Source organism: Gymnoscopelus braueri (genome assembly GCF_963280865.1).
Source record: "Gymnoscopelus braueri genome assembly, chromosome: 14".
In the NCBI taxonomy this organism is placed as follows: domain Eukaryota; kingdom Metazoa; phylum Chordata; class Actinopteri; order Myctophiformes; family Myctophidae; genus Gymnoscopelus; species Gymnoscopelus braueri.
The window spans coordinates 24,069,913-24,093,705 of NC_137619.1; the positions used below are offsets into that span (position 1 = coordinate 24,069,913).

Sequence of the window (23,793 nt, forward strand, 5' to 3'; positions counted from 1 at the left end):
AATACATCAGATGTGATTGACGTTGACGAGTACAGAGAGGTCACCATTTTGAAAGTAGGGCGTATTTTTTAGTCTGGAACCTTACAAAGGTTTTAAAGTAACAACCACTCAAAGATGTGGTCTGACATATTTGGAAGCCCACAGATTGGTTGTGCACGTCAGTTGTGAGGGGTCCGCAGATGGCAGGAATGCCCAAGTTAAGGGCTAAGGCACTGACAAGATATCTGCTATAATTGGCAGTTGCAACATTAGTTACAGTTTTCTCTATTCTGGTCTCTTATACATGATCTGGATTTGCTATACCTATATAAATACGGCATCTATCTGTATTCAAGAATTCTTGCAATACGTGAACATAAAAAATATTAGAATGTATAGGCTTACATATGTTTGGATGTGTGTGAATACGTGCATGTGCATGTTTATACTGCATGTGTCTACAGTATGTGTGTGTGTGTGTGTGTGTGTGTGTGTGTGTGTGTGTGTGTGTGTGTGTGTGTGTGTGTGTGTGTGTGTGTGTGTGTGTGTGTGTGTGTGTGTGTGTGTGTGTGCGCGCGCGCGTGTGTGTGTGTGTGTGTGTGCGCGCGCGTGTGTTTGTGCAGTGTATTGTGCATAGCAGGATTGACACTTCACACGTTGAGCCAAGTCATCATGGCAACCCCCTACACAGAAGAAGATCTCCCATTCGCCGAAGGCAGCAGGGGTGTGGTCCTTGAGGAGTCTGATGTGCCACATTTCATGTACAGTCAAACTGAGAGACAATGAGATTTAATTAGACATTTATTTTTTTGTTGGATTATTACATTTATATATACAGTACTTGTTCTGCCAACAGTTGGCTTCTGAAACAACATTATGCTAAAAACTATTAGATATAATCAAATTTGATCTAGTCATAAAGCCAAGTGAACACAGATTTTAATTCCACCAGTGCTATACCAGGCAATTTCACTAAGTAGTTCTATTCCATTAGTTCTTGAATTAATCATCTTACAATCAGTGAACTATTGGAAGTTAAGTGTTTAGAGCCGAAGTAGACAGTTAACAGTGTTTTAGACAGTTATGTGTGTGTGGATTTTTGTTTTTGACTTTAAAGTGACTACAAGTGGGGCCAGTTAACCAGCAATCAATCTGGGAACCCATCAGAGCCCTGAATCTGTCTTGAGAGAGTAACCAGCAATAGACCTGTTTTACAGCAGACAGTAAATAGGTAATAACGTTAATTGTGGGTGTGTTTAATTTAGGTATTACTGTGCCAGCATGGACAGCACACGTATACCGTTAAATTAATCCTGGTACACAGAAAAACCTACATTGCAACACATCCACAATTAATGTTACAGTATTACCTTCAGCTGTTTTTACCTGTCAAAATGTCTCCTGTAAACAGAGTCGATTGTCCATTGCTCTTTATTTTAGAAGTAGCCTAATGTGCTGATAAAATGTGGGGATGACCTGCTTAAAATGTATTAAGTGCCCAGTGACTGCAAACGCTGCCTCCAGCTGTGAAGTCCCCTGTGAGTTACTTCAAATCCTTGAATGCTAGGCCAGTGTCTGCCCGTGGAGGAATACGTTTTTTTGATTGATTGAATACTTTATTAGTCAGAAATGTAAACAGCATGTGGTACAGTCAGACATTAAGGCTAAAAGGATAACACAAAAAAGTCCTGGGGACTTGTTTCCATTGTGGTCCTCTCCAGCTAAGATTAGATACACCTTTATTCGTGTACAGGGGGAAATGCAGGTGTCAGTTGTCTGTGAGACTGTGGCTGAATGTGCACCTCATCCCCGCTACCTCCTCGAAGAGAGGATGGGAGGGGTTGTCCAACTTGTCCAGGACACCATTCCTGCTTCAGCTAGCCTTCCTCAACAGCTTGTTCAGTTTGTTGGAATCCCTTGCGTCCCCAGGGGTCCTTGATGGGGTACCAGTATTATTATTTTACATATTTATGTTTTAACAACACAAATCTCGTATGTGGGTCCCTGGCACATAATATTGTCAAATCGGTGTTCGCAGTCAAATGCAATGCGTATCAATTTGTCCTTGACTTGAAAGAGTTTGAAAACCACTGTGCTACAGACTGCTAGAACATCTGCAGCAGACTGTTGCACACATTGAAGGACCTGAGCCTCCTCTGGAGGAACAGCTTGCTCTGTCCCTTCCTGTAGAGGGCCGATACTTCATTCTCCAAACTGAACAGCAAGTATCAGCCTGTACTGTAGTGTAGTGTATAGGCCTACACAATGGAGACACTACACACTTGTTATTGGCATTGTTTACATACAGTACGGTATACGTTGACAGTATCCAGCGCAGTTGTTTACACACAAGTGGGCCGTAGCCTTAATCACTGACAACTAAGCCAACCACCGTAGTGACTCGGATAACTCTGACAACATATAGACGCTTTTCTGCTTCTAATTATGACAGCTCCCTTGCTTCCCCTGTTAGCGATGCATCATTCTGCCAGGGGCCGAGGTAATGGAGGAAAAGATGCCGTTTGTCAAAATTCAGAGGGCATCATTTACAGTAAATGCGTCAAACCATCGACCATTAAATCTAATTTCTGGAATGAGACATTTGTGTGTGTGTGTGTGTGTGTGTGTGTGTGTGTGTGGGTGGGGGGTGGGGCGGTGGTTGAAGGGGATGGTGAGGCTGTGATGGCATGATATCTGCTGCGGCATTATTAACGCGGTCAACTCAGGGTGATTATCTCTTCCATCTTTATTTCTGAGAGAGAGCGAGAGAGAGAGAGAGAGAGAGGGGAGATATAGACTGAAATGAAAAATAGACAAATATGGAGAGAAGCTAAATGTATGTACTTGTACCCTACTCCTATAACCAATAAAGAGTTATTAGGAATTAATATGCTACCGTCATTCTTCTTAACATATCTAATACACCGCACGCAGTCAAGCACGCACGCAAGCGCACACACACACACACACACACACACACACACACACACAAACACCACAGATTGCATTCAAACTTCCACTAACACAGTTTATTTTCATGTGCTGAGAAAATCCCATAACTGCAATATAACAACAATAAATGTGATGCATAAATCCTTATTTTAATCAATTTTGAGTGCTTCTGCACCATGCGTTTGTCATCTGCCTTTGTTTATTAATTATGCATCAAAAATGAATGATGGCCTTGTGTTTTGCATGTGTGTGTGTGTGCGTGTGTGCGTGTGTGTGTGTGTGTGTGTACTGTACTATATTTATGCGCATGTATGCATGTGTGGTTATTTATGAATACATGTGTGGCTTGTGTGCATATTTGCATGTGATTGTGTGTGTGCACGCAGCACGTGCGACCAAACTTGTGTTGCTGTTGCTGTGTGGCAAGACAAAATGGCAGCTAACCGTTGTGGTCTGAAATAGGCGTGGACTATACATGAAAGTGACGTGGATGTGTCAAACGTTTTATAATGTTACAAACGCAGTGGTAGAAATAAGAAACACTGCTGGTGTGTAAGGATGGTCTATCCATCGGTTCCCCACTTTGGTCCCAAACAACATATCTCAAAAGTTACTAGCTGGATTGCCATGGAATTTTCAACCTGGAGAACCTGGAGAATAACACCTACTGAATTTCAAACATTTCCATGCCAAGGACCCCCAAATTGATGTATTTGAAACGCTTCTGTGATAGGGACCCCCATAACAGAACATTTGTATTTACGTTTTTCAACATTTTCGAATAGCCGAAGTATAAAATAGGGTTAAAGTTGTTAAACAGATTTCTTTTGCTATATCAACTCATTTTGTTGAGGACCCCTGGGGGTCCCTGGTCCCTACTTCAATAACAACTGCTCTAATGCCATCCTTAGGTCAAAATGTCCAGGTGCGCACATGATATCTCAAAATCGAATTGCCATGATTGTCATGATAATTAATGCGTTCAGCCATTACGAAATCTTCAGATTTTGGTGACCTCATGGTTTTTCCTCTTGCGCCAACTTTGGACCACATTTTCCACTTACACAAATTATCTCAAGATAATCACTGGATGTTTAACCTTTAATATCTGAATGACCCCATGACCTATCAGCAACACAGAGCCAAAATGTCAATAAAGGTCTCATGGGATCAATAAAGGTCTGTCTATCTATCTAAGATATCCCACAAACTAATGAACAGATTACAGGATGAACCCTACAGATTTCGTAGGGATGGTAGCGGGGCTTTTAGAATCTTATTCTGACTACAGGAGTAGACTCAATACAGAGGAAACACTGCAGTGTCATAGTGAACACAGGCCATCCAGAAATAGATCTGTGTGTGTGTGTGTGTGTGTGTGTGTGTGTGTGTGTGTGTGTGTGTGTGTGTGTGTGTGTGTGTGTGTGTGTGTGTGTGTGTGTGTGTGCGTGCGTGCGTGCGTGTGTGTGTGCGTTTGTGTGCGTGCGCGTGCGTTGGTGTGGGCAGGCGTGCGTGCGAGCGTGATATACTGTATGACTGTGTGTGAGAAAGTTATTTTAGGTCAGTGTGTTTGCGGCTGTCCTCCAGTGCCTGATGACATCATATCATGCAGGGAACTAAGTCACTTTCAGTAACTGTGACTGCCAAGCTAAGCACACACACACGCGCACACGCACACAAACACATGCACAGCACACGCACACACACGCAAAGAGGCTCATAATGCCTGTGAGAAACATATGGTATCACAGCATTAAGCCAAATGATCTGATAGTTCTAGGCCTGCATCCAGGATATACCAGACCAACACGCGTGCGTGCGTGAGCGCACACACACACACGCACATGCGCGCACACGCTCATTTGCACATCATATGCACGAATGCACCCCTGCACACATGCAAGCATGCAGGAATGCATGCATGCACGTACGCACACACACACACATACATTGCACATCAGCAAAACACAGTCGCACAACTACAGACATCACGCACATCCACAAACACACTCAACGCATAGGTACATACTGCACAAACATACACCGCTACAGTACGTTCAGGGCAAATACCTGGTCCCTATAGCGGTGAACATTTTTCTGTAAAGGCTGCAACACAGCCAAATCTAATGTTTATTTGTCAATTCGTACATTTTCAGAGTTACATGAACACTCTGGATTTTACTGTGTATAGGTAGGTGGTCAGTGCACTGACTGAAATGGTTTACCCACCACAGCAGTCCTTGTTTGTTCTGCTGTTGTCACTTGATGGACTAAACGTATCCTTCGCATCGTTGTCCTGTGTTTCTTTTTCTTTTTCTTCTGTTTGGCGGGTCTGCAGATTGTGTTCATTTCCCCGGTGTCCTACTTCTGTTCTGGGATTGCTTCTGGTGCAGTTTTGCAGCCCACGCTCGAGTTTCTGACTAAAGGTGGAGAGATTCTCTGGTTCTGACAGGCCTCCCAGACCCAGCCGCAGTACTGGAACTCAACTCAAAAAGATAACTCCTGTCCCAAAGCTAAATAGGAAATAGCATTCCCCTCCTTCATCTCAAGTGTAAAGCTATTGCAGTGGTGGATGGGCTGAAGGAGGAAGATATCATTGTTGCTATGCCATGTTACAATTCTGCTCTGCCAGAATATGAATTCAAACACAAAAGAGATGCGTGGTTCGCAATCAGTGGTGAGGCAGGAGTAGATGGTACGATTCTTTAATTGTATTGTGTTTAGTGCGTCTTTGATGTCACTAGCAAAATACTATGGCTACTGCACCTCACTCCAGGTGTTTTGGTCACCAAGTTTCATGTCCCACAAAGACACACAAATTAATATGCACACCTCTAGTTTGCCATGTCTAATTATGTATCCCCACCCCGTCTCCCATCAATTCACGCAAATCATATTCCTTCTACTCAGTTCAAGCCTCGAGTCCAATGTAGAGGGCTCTTTGAGAAAGCTCCTACACATCCTGTCCTGTTGCATTTCCCCAGTCTAATTTTCTGATGATTTGACATGGAACACAGTTCCTGAGGCAGGAATTGAACCCTGAACATTGCATGTGTCATTTCACAGTTCTGAAACACTGCAAACTAGCTCTGTGTGCGTGTCATTGGCTTATTCCCCATTAAAGCTGTGTCCTGCTCTGTGCCAGGTCCACTTCTATAACTGGGCTAGAAGTTGGGAGTGTGGATGAGGTTAAAAATATCAGACTAAATCTGGGTTGAAACTGTGCAATTGAAAAAAATCACTATGTGAATCATGTCTGTTTTGGTGAATGTTCTGACATTGTGTCAGACTCATATTGACGAAGAATACAAACCAGGAAGTAGGAAGGGTAATAATCTGCCCTCCACGAATAGCTCTAAAGTCTCTCTCCCTCCTTCCATCTGTTCATTCTGAGTGTGTGTGCGTGCGTGCGTGCGTGCGTGCGTGCGTGCGTGCGTGCGTGCGTGCGTGCGTGCGTGCACACACACACACACACACACACACACACACACACACACACACACACACACACACACACACACACACACACACACACACACACACACACACACACACACACACACACACACACACACACACACGTGTGCATGTGTGTTTGCATTTGCATGTTTTTTGCATTCCTACTGCCGCAGCAGTGAAATGTGTACTGTATGTGAACCCAGTGGGTGGAAGGTGGCAGGTTGTTTCTGACTAAACAAACAAACAAGCCTCTACAGTTCTCTGTGCTCAGCATTTCTCCCAAAATGCAGACTTTATGAGACTTGTTTTGCTAATGGATACATTTTAATGTCATTCAAGTCCAGATAATTCTCAAGGTGGAAGTACCTACCTCCTCAAAAATCAAGTTGCATCATCAGTATTGTCAATATTGTCATTCAAGTCCAGATAATTATCTAGGTGGAAGTACCTGTCTCCTCAAAAATCAGGTTGCATCATCAATATTGTCAATATTAAATAGTTAATGAATCAATTTAATAAATTATAAATGAAAGGTCTCATCATGAAATGGCAAACAGTTAATTAATCATACATTTCTGAGTATTTAGAATATTGAAATGAGAGTTTCTACTGTTTTCATTAGCTTATGTATAAAAATTTAAAATGTGGTTAATATCATCACCTTTTGGTCATACATCGATCACTTGGTAGAAGTTGGTACACAGCTTGGTAAGAATCTTTTAAATAGGGGGCTTGGTCAGCCCAACAAGTATGTAGCGAGGTTCTAATCACAAGCTGAGTTATAAGTTAAAACGACACAGGCCATGCCCACTGGAAGTCATTTTGACATTTTTATGACATTTGCACGATCCAATTATGAGGTATGTTTTTTTGCTTCAGAATAAGTTTGGATGAAATCGGACAAACAGTGTACTGTAGGAGGAGTTGTTATAATGTGTGTATAAGGTGTTACAGCATAATGCCTGAATATGCATAGCAAGTTTAGTTTTGATTGCAGTTACGGTGGAGATATGGCCTTTCAAATGTTGAAATTTTATTTTTTTTAATATTGCTGATTGGAAAAATCTGCATTCCTCAAAACTATTCGTGAAAGCTTCATGTCTATAGCATTTACCATCTATTATTTGCATAAGGCTGAGGGAAGAAGAAGAACCATGATAATAAACTGGCCTATCTGGGATCCCAGGTCAAATAAAAAGGAAAAACAGCGCCCCCAGCGTTTTTCACTTTTGCATTTGACTCTGGGGGGAGTGATTAAATAGACCGACGATGAATGGAAACCGACGTTTGGTCTCTGCCCTCAGCCCTCCACTTCCGGTGGTGCACCTATGTTTTCATTCCCACTAACAATATTTCTCCATGGAACACTAACACCATTTCTCCCACGGAACATGGATCGTTTTGGTTATAAGCCCACTTGTTTCTATGATGGAAGAACAAGTTAAAATGATACTAACTTTCCGTTGTTTTTTCGGCTCAGAGGACGCTATCGTTAAATGAGTTTGGGTTTGTTTCCAGTGGGAAGCGAACGCACAGATGTAAATCCCGCCCACTACATTTGATTGGGTAAAGCGCGGCCTGCTTCCTGATCTGAACAGGGCTCCCGACAGATTCAGTAGCGCAGCTCTGAATCTGTTCTTGAGAGATTATAAACTGGCAGACAACAGCCCTTTAGAGTTGAAACCTTAATGATATCAGGATGCTATGCACCCATTCGCTCTGCCATAAAGTACACCATGTGCACGCTGAAAGACTGAATGTATTTTTATTATTATTATCGTTATAAAAATGTGATTTTGTTTCCTTTTTTTGTGTGCAAATGAACACTTCTGGGAAAACAAACTAGAAAACAATACAGTATAGGTGTGGTATAGCAACATAAGTCTAATGTCTTTGTACAGTTCTATCCGTGGCTAATAAAAAAAACTAGGCTCCAGGAAATCCACAATAAAATGACTATAATAAAAAAAGTAATTAATAGAGCACCGTTAAGCAAACTAAATGGGCTGCCAAAAAGGGACAGTCTCATTACAACTTCTGGCAATGGTGAAATACAATAAAATATAATACAATATGTTTGAAAGATTTCTACAGCACCACAGAACAGAGACTGCACTTTTTCGAGTCACAAACAATCTTTTAATGAATACTGACACTGGTGATGGTTCCATACTTGTTTTGTTGGAATGCAGCATTTGATACCACTGATCATTATATCCTTATCAACAGATTACAGCTATGTGTTGGCATATCTGGGACTGATTTGCAGTAGTTATTTGACAAATCATAGTTTTCTGTATTAAGTTCAACTGGCGACCAAGCTTCCCCTGCCTCCCCTATAACATGTGGAGTGCCCCAAGGTTCAATTTCAAATCACTTCTTAAAATGTACTTTCATCAAAAGTGTGCATTTCCATATGTGTTTGTTTTTTATAAACATAAACATAAACATGTTTATGTTTTTATTTCTCTATATCTAAATGTTTTTTCTCACTGGAGTTTATATTTTATACATGTTATTGTGTATTTTATTCTGTTTTATTTTACAAACAAACATATCTGAATGTAAACATAGCAACTGCCTTGTTTGTGCAGGCAGTCAGAAATTACTTGTACTTGTCTCAGCTGTGATATAATCACAATACCATGCGAAAACAGGAAGGGGCCTAGTATTGACCCCTGGGGGACTGCAGTCAACTACAGTATAGACCGCCGAAGTCTGACGTCATTTACACATCCTTTGTTTGTCTACCTGGTTTGCAGTTTTCCACCCCCGTTCTGAATCCCATAGACGTATTGAATATCGCGTCAAATAAGAACTGTGTTCCAAAAATAAACACATGACCCCGGCGGGTTGACTCTTATGGATATGAAGCATCAACTGACGGTGAGAAAACGCTAATGTTACTTCCGCCGAATTAGTTACATTTTCGCCAGAAACAGACTGTATCAAATATAAGTGACTGACTATCATAAACGATACAGAACCTCCTCCCTGACAATAACGCCGACACGCGGTGTTTATTTTTGGACCACAATTCTTATATGAGACGATTCTAAGATGACCCAATGTTATTCTCCATAGAGAAATTACTTCCGCAAACCTGGGGATGAACGAGTGACGTCAGGACTTCGGTGCTCTATCGTTCATACGGTTTAAGTGGTTAATTATCCCTCAAAGCTATTCCTAGCTGTTAGTCTGGTTCCTTATGCTTAGATTTACAATGTTGTCGGATTTTTTTTTAAGATTTGCAAAACTATACATTTTTGGAAAGGTTATTGTCTAAGGAATCAGAAAATCAATGTTTGCATTTGCCCAGATGTGTATATGGCGGCCATATTGGCAATTACAAAATGGCCACCCTAAAATGTACGTTTTTTAATATCTCGGCCTCTAAATAAGCTGGAACATTGATTTTAACTCCTAAACCTACATTTTCAGTGTCGAGGAATCCAATGGTGGTAATTATAAAGCTACAAAACTTTACAATATTAACCCTTAGATGCATGACCAAGTCCAAAATGACCAGATGTGGTTGTTTTCTTGCAATATCTTTGTAATTAAAAAACATTTATCAATTCATATTGAAGATTTGCAAAACTATACAATGTTTGCATTTGCCCAGATGTCTGTGGCCATATTGGAATTGACAAAATGGCCGCCGTAAAATGTATGTCTTGTAATATCTTGGCTTCTAAATAAGATGGAACATTGTTTTTAATGGCTAAACCTACATTTTCAGGTTGTAGTTATCATTTAATTTTTTGTATCATCCCATTGACATAATCCATCATATGGGTAAAAACAGCACAGCCCAGGCAGTCAGTCAGATACTAACTCAGTGTTCTTTTTATTTCTTTTAACTGTGAACTTTGGATGTTTGTGTAACCATCTTAAACATCATGACATGTGTAATCTTAGACAGTCTCTATGCATCATCATATGCATCATCATAATCATCATCATCATCATCATCATCACTTTCGTGCGTCACAGCTTGGGAATCGTCATCGTTCTGACACTGGCTGCTGCAATGACACATTTCAGTACAGGCTAAGTCCTTAGCTTTGCAGGAACATCTGCCAGAAGAACAGTCAGATTTACACTTGCATTGAACCATCTCAAGGATGGCCTTTTGGGCTGGGAGGACCTCTGTGGTTGTTGGTTTCAGCATGCCATCCAAGTGTTTGAATAACCCATTTTGCAGGGGATGCAGCTGTGGATCCTGCATATTAATGGCTGCTTGTGCCCATGCCCTTGTTTGGACATGGATTCTCAATATGTGCTGCTTCAGAGCTCCAGGTGTTGGAGGGAGCTTGTCACTTTCTGCCCTGTGTTTGCAGAACAGATGCCATCGCAGTTCAGGGATTGTCTTGATGTTGATACCCTTGGGTGAGTAAGCTGTAAGGACTCCAGTGTTGACAGCATTCCTTCCATCACTTCTGCTTCATCCAAAAGCATCTGTAGAGCATTGATAACATCTTCATCCGTTTTGAGGTAGACCTGCAGCCAGGTTGCCTTGCCTACCATCAAACACATCCCGATGAGCAGGTTCCTCTCCCATGACAAGACGAAGGCTGATCTGACTGACTATCTTGATACCAATACACTAGAGTACAACAGGGGATCCTCCAAGCTGATCATCACGTCTGCTTCTAGATACACTAGGAGCAACAAAGACCTGGTCTTTGAAGAAAATAACCACGAAGAAGCAGACACACTGCTGATCCACCAGGCTGTGCTGGCTTCACAGTGAAACCCACCTGATGCACAGTTGGTATTTTTCTCCCCAGATACGGACGTTTTAGTGCTAGTCACAGCAAACTACGACCTCCTGCTGATGAACACGTCCATTTCTATGGCCTCTGGTGTTGTGCAGATTGAAGATTGTGGCGAGCTCTAGGTAAAGAAAGAGCAAAGGCTTTGCCAGCCTTCCATGCATTCACTGGGGCCGACAACACAGGGAGGTTCTCCCGTATAAGCAAGGCAACCTGGCTGCAGGTCTACCTCAAAACGGATGGAGATATTATCAAAGCTCTGCAGATGCTTTTGGATGAAGCAGAAGTGACAGAAGGAATGCTGTCAACACTGGAGTCCTTTGTATGTGCAGCTTACTCACCCAAGGGTATCAACATCAAGACAATCCCTGAACTGCGATGGCATCTGTTCTGCAAGCACAGGGCAGAAAGTGACAAGCTCCCTCCAACACCTGGAGCTCTGAAACAGCACATTTTGAGAGTCCATGTCCAAACAAGGGCATGGGCACAAGCAGCCATTGCTCTGCAGGATCCACAGCTGGATCCCCTGCAAAATGGGTACTTCAAACACTCGGGTGGCATGCTGAAACCAACGACCACAGAGGTCCTCCCAGCTCCAAAGGCCATCCTTGAGATGGTTCAATGCAAGTGCAAATCAGACTGTTCTTCTGGCAGATGTTCCTGCAAAGCTAAGGACTTAGCCTGTACTGAAATGTGTCAGTGCAGCAGCCAGTGCCAGAACGATGATGATTCCCAAGCTGTGATGCACGAAAGTGATGATGATGATGATGATGATACCAGGTGAATACCGTCGGATTAGCCCCGGGGCGACTGTGTTTTGGGGCGAGCGTTCTTCTGGTATATGGTAGCCACTGCAGTCTGACATTCATCTATCTCCGTTGCAGGCAGCGCAGCGAGTGAACCTACGTGCAGACTTCTGACTAACTATGAAGCACCCACTACTACAGCCCTACGGGTTAAAAATGCAAGAGTTAGAGAAGCAACACTTAGCTTTTATTTATAAAAACCCTCCGAGTCCGAGTGTCCGCTGTGTCACTGTAGCAGGCTGAGTGATAACGAGCCATAGCTGTTTGTTCTTGCAGCGTAAAGAAGGCCTCTGCGCTTTATTAACCCCCCCCACCCCCCCACCCCCCCCCCACACACACACACACACACACACACAATAACGTTTCTGGGTGTACTGCTTGCGTTTAAAACAAAGTCTGCTTCACAACTTTTCACTGTTGATGCAGCTTTGCCTCTGAGAAGACGGGCTTACTTTATACTTCGCAGCACGAGGATGTCGCACGCCTAAAATAGTAGACCTACAAGCTGACAACGCGTCGTGGATGCGACGCGTTGTGAGATTGTAGGTCTGCTATGTTTTTAAAACATAATACATTTAAAAAATAGCATACTGGATTGAATGTATATATAATAATACAGTCCAGGTCCAGGGTCTTCAGCATTTTTCAGGTCAAGGACCCCCTAGCTGAGAGAGAGATCAAGCATGCAGGGACCCCCAGACCCCCAGTACATAGGCTATTGTATAAAACTGTGTTGCAGATTAATCTTTCTTTCGTTTTTGTAACCTCAAGGACCCCGACGTGAAATAGGGCGCTAAATTTGCCTATAAAACGTCAAAAAAGATCAGCATTTTTTTTTATAATATTTGGAGGTCGGGGGGGGGGGGGGGGGGGGGGGGGGGTAAGGAAATAAAAAGAAATAAATTACATCTGGACCACCCCCCCTGGTAACTAAATAACGAACAGTCCCAAACAGCATACATTTCCATTACAAATGAGGGGCTAAATACATATAATACTCCCCCCCCCCCCCCCACTCAATTACAGTACATTTAGGGCCCAATATACAGCGTATTTGAATACATTTAGGAGTAAATGACAGATTTATTTGATATAGAGCTGTCGTCACGCTCAGTGTTGCCATGTCCTCTAATTATAAGCGACATTGCCCATGTTTTTCGGTGAATGTACTTGTAAAGACTGGTGGTTGGGCTTTGTCCCTGTTTCTAAAACGTTGTTGATATTTGCCATGAGTTATTTGTTGATAGCTTGTAGATCTGCTATTTTCTACTACCACCACCACCACCACCACAAGTAATAATATTACATTATTAATAATAACTAGAAAAAGTGCTCCTCGGAGCACAGGTCTCCGCCAGGTCAGGTAGGTTATTGTGGCCTCCTGGTGGCGCTGTAATAGGCCAATGTGAAAAGTGTGGCATTTCTTCTTAGGCCTTTCATGGCAATCGGACACTTCATTCATGATTTGAGGCATTTTGTTCCAAAAATTTGTATTGCTAAATTAGACCATGCTGGTGGCACTATAACAGGCCAATGTGAAAAGGGTGGCATTTCTTCCTTGGCCTAGTGGGAATATGCGTGCAAAATGTTACTGAAATTGCATGCTGCGTTCATGATTTGAGGCATTTTGTTCTAAACGAGCCAATCCTGCAACTTTGGATGCAAATCTTAGGCAATCACGATGGAATATTGGAAATCGGACAGATCTGTGTTGATCACATGACTATAGAGATGCTGTGTACCGATGTGTGTGATGTTTGGACAAAATCTGTAGGAGTAGTATCAAAAAATGTGTTTTGCACAAATCGGCCTCCTGGTGGTGCTATAACAGGCCAATCTGAAAAATTCAGGGATTGTGTGGCATCCAGGGAGTGTGTGTGCAGTTTCGCAGTGACCGGGCCAACGGTGCCGGAGATCAGCTGATCACAGACAGAAGGACACACACACACGGATGGACAGACACACGGACGGACAGGGTGCAAAACATACTCTCTCGCCATGCCTTTCGGCCTGGCGGAGACAATAATAATAATAAGTTAATGTTGTATGGATTTTAAACTTGTAACAGAGTATTTCTATATTGCAATATTGGTACTTAACTTAAGTAACGTCTTTGAGTACTTTTTCCACCACTGCCAAAATATATCGCCTATACATAAACTATAATAGCTGTTCAAACGGCTTTTCAGGTAATAATGGTGCTTCAAGGTGATGCCTTCCTGTGCTATTGAAGTGGTATATGCTAATCACAGCATATGGACGTTTCGAAGTAGTTCACACGTCTATTGACCAATAGATAATGTCACACTTAATCAGTATTCACATTAAACGTACATCACCAGCGCAATACAGATGGGATGTATGGCTCTTTTAAGGGAGCCGGATCTTGGCGATCCGTTCCTTTCACAGAGCCGTTCAAAAGACTGGTTCATTTATGGCTCATTTGTATATTTATTATATATGTAAAAAACATATATAAATGTATATACATATATATAAATATTTTTATATTTATATTATATAAATATGATGTACTTGATGTTATATCATATTATATACAATAATACAATATATAACATTATAATAATATATTATTATATTTAAAAATGTATAATAATATAATAGATTACATCAGTAATACAATATTTATTATATTATAATATATAATATACATTATAATACATATTATTATAATATACACAATTATAATACAACATTTTATTACATTAATTAACATAATACATCTCTGCTGTCCAGCAGCAACCAGTCGAAAACGCTAATTTTTCAGGAAATGAAACAGCAAAATATACGTTTTTCAGGAAATGAAGAAAACCTTATATTTTTAAAACACAGCAGTACAGCCTCATCAAAGTTGGTATAGTGACTTTATATATTGTCAGATACTTGCATGTGTCATTATATTATCACCACTTTACCCAAATCCAGCTCAAGTGGAGTTAGGAGTTTTGTCCGAACACAAATCCAGTGCAAGTGGAGTTAGGAGTCCGAACAGCTGACAATAGCTCCAATCGCCGCTGAGGGAGAGGTTTCAAATGGGGCTAGATTCCTAAAAGCGAACAATGGATCTCCAAGCTCACAATGCATCACAACGTGTGAATTAATGCCCTGATGCTTCATGACACTTATTATCTAGGCCTACAAACTTATACAAATATAATATAAATATTACAACAACGTCTGCAAAGAGGGGTTCACAGAGTTGGAGTTTGCGTAGAACTAGCGAGATAAATGCTCTGAACTAATTTCTTGTCACATTGCTCTCCTCATTAAATACTTCATAGATTTCAGAAATAGAATTACTTGTTTTCATAACATTAGCGTTAGTGCTAAGTTTGATAAACAGGTAACTATAGTTTTAACAGACTACGGGGAGAAAAACCCTGCCGTTTAGTTTGTTTATGTGCTGCTCCTCCTCTGTCTGTGTTCGCTCACTGCGCAGTGCACTCTGCGCTGTGCTGTGCAACGGCAGCAGGAGAGGAGAGGGGGGGAGTTGCGTGGTTTTGACGGACAGTTTGAGGATCCAATGGAGTTGGGAGGTTTTGTCAGAGGCGCCTTTTAATACTTTTCATTGGTTCCATTTTTTTTAACACAGACGTAAAGGGTGTTCAATAGCGTTATTTTTTTTAAAGAAAAAAAGCTGAAAATGGAGTTAGCTGGTTCCTGCTAAACAGCGACGATATAATACATGTATATATAAGATATAACATATGCATAATATATAACATATATATAATATATAACATATCCCTCCCTTAACAGAATCCTAAATCCCATCTCTACTCAAGATTTTGTGACAATGACATTGGTTGAGGTACAACGTAATAACACCCTTGACTTTACGTTTGCCAGTAACAGGTTGATCAACAGATTTTAATTTGTATGTGAAACTACATTGGGCATATTTGCATATATTTATATAAATAATACCATCATTTGCTCACATTTAATACATTCCCAAAGTATGTTATAACTACCAATGCCAACCACATCAATCACCTACATAGCAGAAATCACATGCATCACACAGACCAACAATCCACCACATGCCATAATATGGCCTGCCCTCACAAACCCGCATCCCACAAACATCCAGCGACTGCCAACTCTCTGTTCACCATGACAGTATGTCATTCATTCTTGTTCCCCTGTTTTGGGGTTTTACCAATTACGCAACTACCATATACTTACAAAGCCATGAAAATGTTCATTTTCTGGTTATATATACATGTAGGTAAGGGTACGTCATAAGCAGACCTGGCTCCCTAGAGAAGACAGCACCCACTAGATACGAAATTAACTGGACACTGAGCTACACTTCCTAACCGCCTGCTCACTGTACCAAGACATCAGAGACACATACATCCCCCACAGATTACAATCACCCAAGGAGAGTTTGAAAACACTAATGACAAAAAATACTCCCATATCTGCTGGGCGAAGTACAACAATGTGCAAACACAGCAGCAAGATTTGTGAGCTATTCTGATAGAGAAGGATATCAAACTGAACACAACCACTTTAAAGACTACTAATCATTGTCTGTATTCCTGCACTATCTGCATCGAGTGACCTCGGTACATAGAAATAGATTTCTTGGATATTCTACTGTTTAGACTGATGAAAGGTTCTTGGTTTACCTATGATCCTAGATTACTATTTCTATGCATTTGATGTATTACCTTGTGATCTCCTTGCTTACTGTAAATTGCTCTGGATTAAGAGCATCTGCTAAATGCCTAAATTGTAAATTGTAGAAACACTGTACATACAAACAGAGCAATTACCTTTACTTTTGGGGGGGAAATTGTGTAAATTAATTGTATAAACACTGTACATACAAAAAGAGCAATTACCTTTGAAAAACAGCTGCTATTTGTGCACAACTTTGCAAAAGCTTATCCCAAGCTAACCTTTCCTATGTGGATATAGCAAGCCCCCAGAACCCAGTGGTTTCATTGAAGCCAATTGAACATGCTGGCCATTTGAGGTATTGCAGGTGTGGCCAATGTATGTGAACGAGCCCATGGGGCTCCAGTGACGTCACTGAAGCCCCAAATAGGCCGCGCCCATCACATTTTCCAATACGTTTCCAACCCGGAAGAAGGGTTCAATTAGGCCCATGCGCTGGGTGAGCAACTCAATGCAAGTGGATGGGAGGCGATATCCGGTGCCCTCTCTATTATTTTTAACTCTATGGGATATAGTCTAACTATTTTTTATTTTTTATTTATTTTTTTATCCCACGATTTTGTAACCCTATTTTTTTACACCCAGTGCCAATTGTCAATGTAATCCTGGGCACTACCTTCCCTCTGCCAACCTAGGGAGGCCAGGGCCGAGCTCATGCCTCCTTCAATGCATGAGAGCCAACTGACCTTCTTGTCACCTGACAGGGGAGAGTTTCCCTGGTTGGACGTAGCGCGTGGAAGGAACACGTTATTCCAACCAGTTCCTTTCCCCTCCATCAGGCGCCCCGGCTGACCAGGGGGAGGCAGTATAGTGACCAGGATTACTGCATGTTTTTGTGAGGGTACCTACCCTAGGAGACACGGGGAGAAAATGCAAACTCCACACAGAAAGGCCCTTTCGCCAACCCCACCTAGGGTATGGGCACTGATGACGCGGAGGAGAGAACACGCCCCCAGCGCCCACATCGTCCCCTGCGGGAATCGAACCCAGGACCTTCTAGCTGTGAGGCGACAGCACTACCGACTGTGCCACCGTGCCCCTGGCAATAGTCTAACTATTTCTGACAGCAAATGCACAATTCTTATGGTTTTGTAAATTAAATGTCCCTCAGTTGCAATGTAACAGCTCTGTGTACACATTTCTATTCCCTTTTAATTGTCTCCGCCAGGCCAAAAGGCATGGCGAGAGAGTATGTTTTGCACTCTGTCTGTCTGTCTGTCCGTCCGTCCGTCCGTCCGTCCACGTGTGTGTGTGTCCGTCCGTGTGTGTGTCTGTCCGTGTGTGTGTCCGTCCGTCTGGGAACAGCTAATCTCCGGGTCTTCTTTCACTTTCTCCACGCCGTTTGGTGCCCCCCCATGGTTGGTCAAGCATAAACTGAGGGGGCAGAATTTGCAACTGAGGGTGCCAGGGCCCCTCTGGCACCCCCGTGGCGCCGGGCCCGATGTGTATAGATATCTATGCGCTAGAGGCGTAGCAAACCTGCACCTAAAGAAGCCCTGTTCACTTGCATTGAAGAGTAAACTATACGCATGCGCAAACTAACATTGCGAGTCAATGTTTAAAGATTTTTACGCACAGCATTTATTTTCACTCACTAGTCATTAACTATTTAATATTTACCTTAATGGTTTTATCATTTAAAATATGTATAGAATATATTTTAAAGTAATATTTTTTTATGGAAGATCTAGGTTTAGGAGAGGTGGTGCGGCGCACTAGCGCCCCCTATTGACGGGCCGCCACTGAATTTGTTTCTACTTGTAAGCCCATCAATCACTATTCATGATTCATGATCATGAGGATAACAATTCTGAACTGACATTCTATCGGGGGTGTCAAACTCAAGGTACGTGGTTAAAATGTGGCCCACGGAGCGGTCCAATGTGGCCTGTGAGTGCAACATGGTTATCAAAAGAGAAAAAATCATTATGGCTCTAAAGACACTGTTGCTCAACCCCCCCCCCCCCCCCACCCCCCCGTCAACCCCCTGAAACTACCCCGCTGATGTCCCGTTGATCAATGGCTGTAGATAGGCTCTGTCTCTGGACAATGAGTCTCTGATTGGCGATAACAGTCTATTCAGCTACTATGCGTTGTGGCCACTCTTTGAAGGTGTTGCTCTCACAGGAATAGGCCTAATATGGACATGGCAATGCTAAACAACCATATTTTAGCCACAGCTCAAAAGTGAGTTTCATTTCCCTTACAGAGTGAGGAATGTTCTGGATGTTTTTCCCAAATAAGAAGAGCATGGTAGAAAGTTGTCTCCACTACATTAATGTCTAGAGCAGGGGTCTTCAACGTTTTCAGGCCAAGGACCCCTTGGCTGAGAGCGAGATAAAGCAGGGACCCCCATTATATATTGTATAAAATATTATTTTTTTCATAGATTTCATAGGCAGCTTCAAAGACTTGTTTCACAGCATTATCATGTTGGATTCATGTTAATGTGTATTTCCAGACATTTAACCATGCACTTAAACAATACTTTGTAAACTTGACCTCTCACTCTGTACTTAGTCTGCTCTTTTCCCCCCCTATACCAAACCACTTTGCCGAAAATAGCAGATCTACAAGCGCACAACACCTTGCAGCGCGAGGCGTTGTGTGCTTGTAGATCTGCTATGTTTGGTTAAAGTTCTCCTCAGAATAAGGATGCTTGGTTGAAGTGGTTAATGTAAAAATCACACAAAGATTTGGCGGACCCCCTGTAGTAACTCTGAGGACCCCCTAAGGGTCCCGGACCCCCTGTTGAAGACCTCTGGTCTAGAGTTCACAATTTAATCTCTCTCTCTCTCTCTCTCAGTGCTCTCTGCACGGCCCTGCTCCTCCCACATTTGGCACACAACAGACAGGTGGAAATCACATAAATAACTTGTTACAACAGCAACAGTCAAAGTGCATTAAAGCCTTCAGTTGCTCTCAATCCATTTCCCATTTGCAGCATCAACCTACACTTCTAATTCTTGGACAAAGTAGGTACGTGTTCTTTTTTCTTCCATTTGCAATATACGCAGTATGATATAGAACATGATATTACATGTTTTTCCTTTATTTCAACAATAACTTTTGACAGTTTACTCTGGCTATTTTGTTTTATTGAATTGAATTTAGATTGGTTGTGTTTTTAATGAAGTAAGATGGAGATAAACTTTTTTGTTTTGTACAGATTTTAGGGACACAAACTATATTATGTAGGTCAGTGGTTCCCCCGGACCCCCAATTGAAAGTATGATCAGTTGTTAACAAGCTCAACAACGTGTCACGGAAACCTGAAGCCTGTGTTTTGTACATTGTATGAAACATACCTATTATAATCAATCATATCTTACTTTATAGTTATGGGGGGAAACAGCAGTTCATCAACTCCATCTCCACCTGAACCTCTGATTCGTAAGAATGTTACAATGTTCAATTATGATTAAATAACATAATTTATAATTCAAAATGACAAATGCTTGATGTTACTTAATCTATTTTTGTGAATTGTTCTCTTCACATTTTCCCTCAGCTCAATGGAGACCGGTGGACTGGAGGTAAGACAACTTATTTCTTAAATAATAATAATAATAATAATAATAATAAAGTGGTAAAACTGTGCTCTTTATTCATCAATATAAAAATGATAACTTATAAATGTGTTGTAACACTGTTCATTTTAAAGGAGCAATAACATTAAATGTAACGCTTTCTTAGTTTTTACATTTTTCGCCAATTCCTTATATAATTGAATGATTAAATTAATTAATTAATTAATTAATTAATTGCTTTGTCTTTTTTGGTGGTCTGGTTAAAAGCACAACATATAGTTGGCATCTGTAGTTCACATATCTCTAGATACCCAACGGGCATAGTCTAGTTTCTTATGATGTACCTTAACAAAAAATATACAAAATACGAAATATCCACTTTAATGTTATGATTATAGTATAATTACTCAAATATAGTGTCAATAACATCATGGTAACCTCACTGTACCACCCACTGTCTGGGACAACTAGGAATGTAGAAATCTATATCAAACTGCTAAAATATGCTAAAATATGACATTTAATGTAAGTATTTTATTTATATTAAATGTAAATGTTATGTTATCTTATTTCTTTAGTAAGAAAGAAGTGCTGCTTAAAAGAGTGAGGACATGCGATCGTGGAGATGAGGACGTCAAACACATCAGGATTATGCTCTATGGACCAATAGGAGCTGGCAAGTCCAGTTTTGTCAACTCTGCCTCCAGCTGCTTGCGGGAGAGAATGACCCATGGTGCCGCTGTGGATACTCTTGGTAGTACAAGTTTCACCTTAAGCGTAAGTAATACCTTTTGATCCAATATATGTACTGGTGAGAGTATAATCAGTAGTATGCTTTTGCTTAGTATAATGTACTGTGTCATGCACCTTAAGCCAAATCATCATCAAATGTATTTAAACTCAGAGTACAGTTGAGGGGCAAGCCCTCATTTTCAATGTAGCCGAGGTTACAATAATAGACACAATCCAAATCCATTGCAGATTGACAAGGAATGTGAATCAGAGTACAATTACAAAATAAACTAACTTAAACAGTATCTAAAACAATTCATTCAAACAAAATAACTGAATTAAAACAGGTGCAATCACGGTTAAAAGTGTTATTAATGACTGAACTGACAAAATGATGGAAAAGCACAGATTTTTAAAGACTTTTGAAGCTCATACCAGGAAGTTGGGCCACTGACAGAGAAAGCTGCCTTGCCTAATAACTCTGTCAGAGCTAAGGAACCTTGAGCATTAAAACTAATCACTGGAGTGGGTCTGATTGAAGTGCTGTTGTTCTGTTCTAGCATGGAACAAATATAAGCAGGGAGCATTACAGCAGTGGCTTTAAATACATAACTGTGGTGTAATACATTCACAGTTCAATAGGGGGAGTCAAACTGTCATGAGTCACATGACCACATACCATGCTCGGTCTCTGCTCTCTGGAATTTCAGTTATGCCAGAGTTCAAATGAAGGAAATTATTGTCTATAAATATCATGTTAAGCATTAATTATGTGTATCTTCAGTTTGTCACACCACATAAAAATGTGGTGTGACAGAAAGATTTGAGAAAAAAAGAAATACATTTTTCACATTCATCTCAAGGGGTCACTAATGGTCTCTAATGGTCTGGGTGAGCACCCCCCCACCCCGTGGCACCGGGCCTAAAACTTGAAGCCTGTATGTTATTGATACTAGAGTGTAGTCGTGTACTATTTATATTTTCAATATTATAACATTAATTATGATCAATCACTGTTCATGTTTTTTTGTACAGTATCAAACCCATAAAATAAAACCCAGAAAAGGAAAAGCAGAAAACTTCCCCTTCGTGTTCATTGACATCATGGGCCTTGAGGAGGACGAGGATGGCATTAGGGAAGAAGACATTAAATTGGCTATGAAAGGTCATGTAAAGGATGGCTACACGGTAAAATGACTGCATGTCTCACACCCTGATATTTGATCATTAATGCTAATTAATAATACAAACCATATTTCATGACAAATGATTGAGATATTAATTGTCTATCATGATGTCATATTTGTATTCAGTTCAATCCTGCAGCAGTGATATCAGAGGAGGATCCTCACTACATCCTTCACCCCACTAAAGCGGACCAAATTCATGTTCTGGTTTGTGTTGTTCCTGCTGACAAAGTGAACATTTTAGACGAAGCATTCACAGACAAGATACGGGACATCAGACTTGCAGCCAGAGACTTGGGTAATAGCACATTTTTGTAGTCTTCCTAAAACTTAAAAAAAAAAAACTATCAGTGTGGTTAAGATTTGAATAAGAATAATTACGTCTCAGTGTCATTGGTCTCGGCCGAGGACAAAATGCAAGTTGAGGAAGCCCTCAGCTCTGAACTCCACACTTTGTTCTCTGATAACAATCTGTCATTACACCTTGGTAAAAACAGAATCCATTCTCTTTGGGTCCAAACTCCAAACATTCCCTGAGTAAGGCAACTGACTTCAAGGTCAGAGTTGACAATAATGTAATTGCAAGTAAAGAAGAGGTTACCTTACCCATTTAGGCTGTATTCTTGATAACAAGCTGACAGGTGAAAAAATGGCATCAAAAGTGATCAAGAAAGTCAACAAAAGAACACGTAGTGGAGTGAAAGTCAAGTATCCAAAAATACAAATTACAAAGTAGATACTTAAGTACAATACTCAAGTAAATGTACTTAAGTACTGTCCACCACTGGTTGGGCTGAGTATGTTTCTGATTTTTTTTACAGGCATTCCACAGATTTGCATTATCACCAAAATTGATACGGTCCATGATATGATCAAGAAGGATTTACAAAATGCCTACAAGATGAAGATTGTGAAGGACAAGGTGAGACTACTGGAAGTTTTATACAATATTGTTTATCTTATGAATCTCTGTTGAATGCCAAATACAATGTAGCTGTGTAGTTAACAGTTTTTTTATTTTAACAATCTTCTACTGACCTTTAAATAATCTCAACACAGATGGAGGAATTCAGTGCCAAAGTGGGTATTCCAATGACCGACATCTTTCCTGTGAAGAACTACCATGAAGAAGTTGAACCGGATAATGACATTGATGTTTTGATACTGAAAGCACTGCAACACATGATTAACTTGGGAGAAGACTTCATTGAGGATTTGTAGTATCCTGTTGATGAAGTCTTTAGACTTATCCATTGTCATCAGACTGAAAGCCTTTAAAGCTTATTGTTTTATAGCATTTCAGTTTCATTTAGTCAGGACAATGAGGTCAGAGGGTAAGAGATTGATACACACACAGGCTTAGATAGAAATCAGCAGGGTGCTTCTTTGATACTATACTATCATAACTTGTAAGTGACAGTGCAGATTTGGACAATGACAATGCCAAAAAATAAATGATGCTGCATAACTTCTATATTTTTGTTTTGTTTTAAAATTTTACTGACTGGTAACTGTTTTTTTACTTTTTCCATGAAGGAGTATTTTGTTTTTATTATATCATGATTTAAGTAATCACAATAACAATAATATTCCTGTTTTGATCATACAACACTAACCCCTTTTAAAATAAAATATACATCATATTTCAATATTCTAAAAA

The 23,793-nt window shown here is 40.8% G+C and overlaps 1 protein-coding gene across 1 annotated transcript in view; it reads left to right on the forward strand.

The window, feature by feature from the left end:
* LOC308100568 (interferon-induced protein 44-like) overlaps window positions 1-23,480 on the forward strand; it is a gene marked incomplete at its 5' end in the record, with an annotated part of 62,257 nt that extends 38,777 nt beyond the window's left edge. The window contains 6 exons of the mRNA XM_080449635.1: window positions 20,196-20,220; window positions 20,793-20,991; window positions 21,982-22,134; window positions 22,260-22,431; window positions 22,955-23,055; window positions 23,193-23,480. Coding sequence (XP_080305761.1) covers window positions 20,196-20,220; window positions 20,793-20,991; window positions 21,982-22,134; window positions 22,260-22,431; window positions 22,955-23,055; window positions 23,193-23,354 — 812 coding nt within the window. The 3' untranslated portion in view covers window positions 23,355-23,480. The remainder of the gene's footprint in view (window positions 1-20,195; window positions 20,221-20,792; window positions 20,992-21,981; window positions 22,135-22,259; window positions 22,432-22,954; window positions 23,056-23,192) is intronic.
* Between the last annotated feature and the right edge of the window lie 313 nt (window positions 23,481-23,793).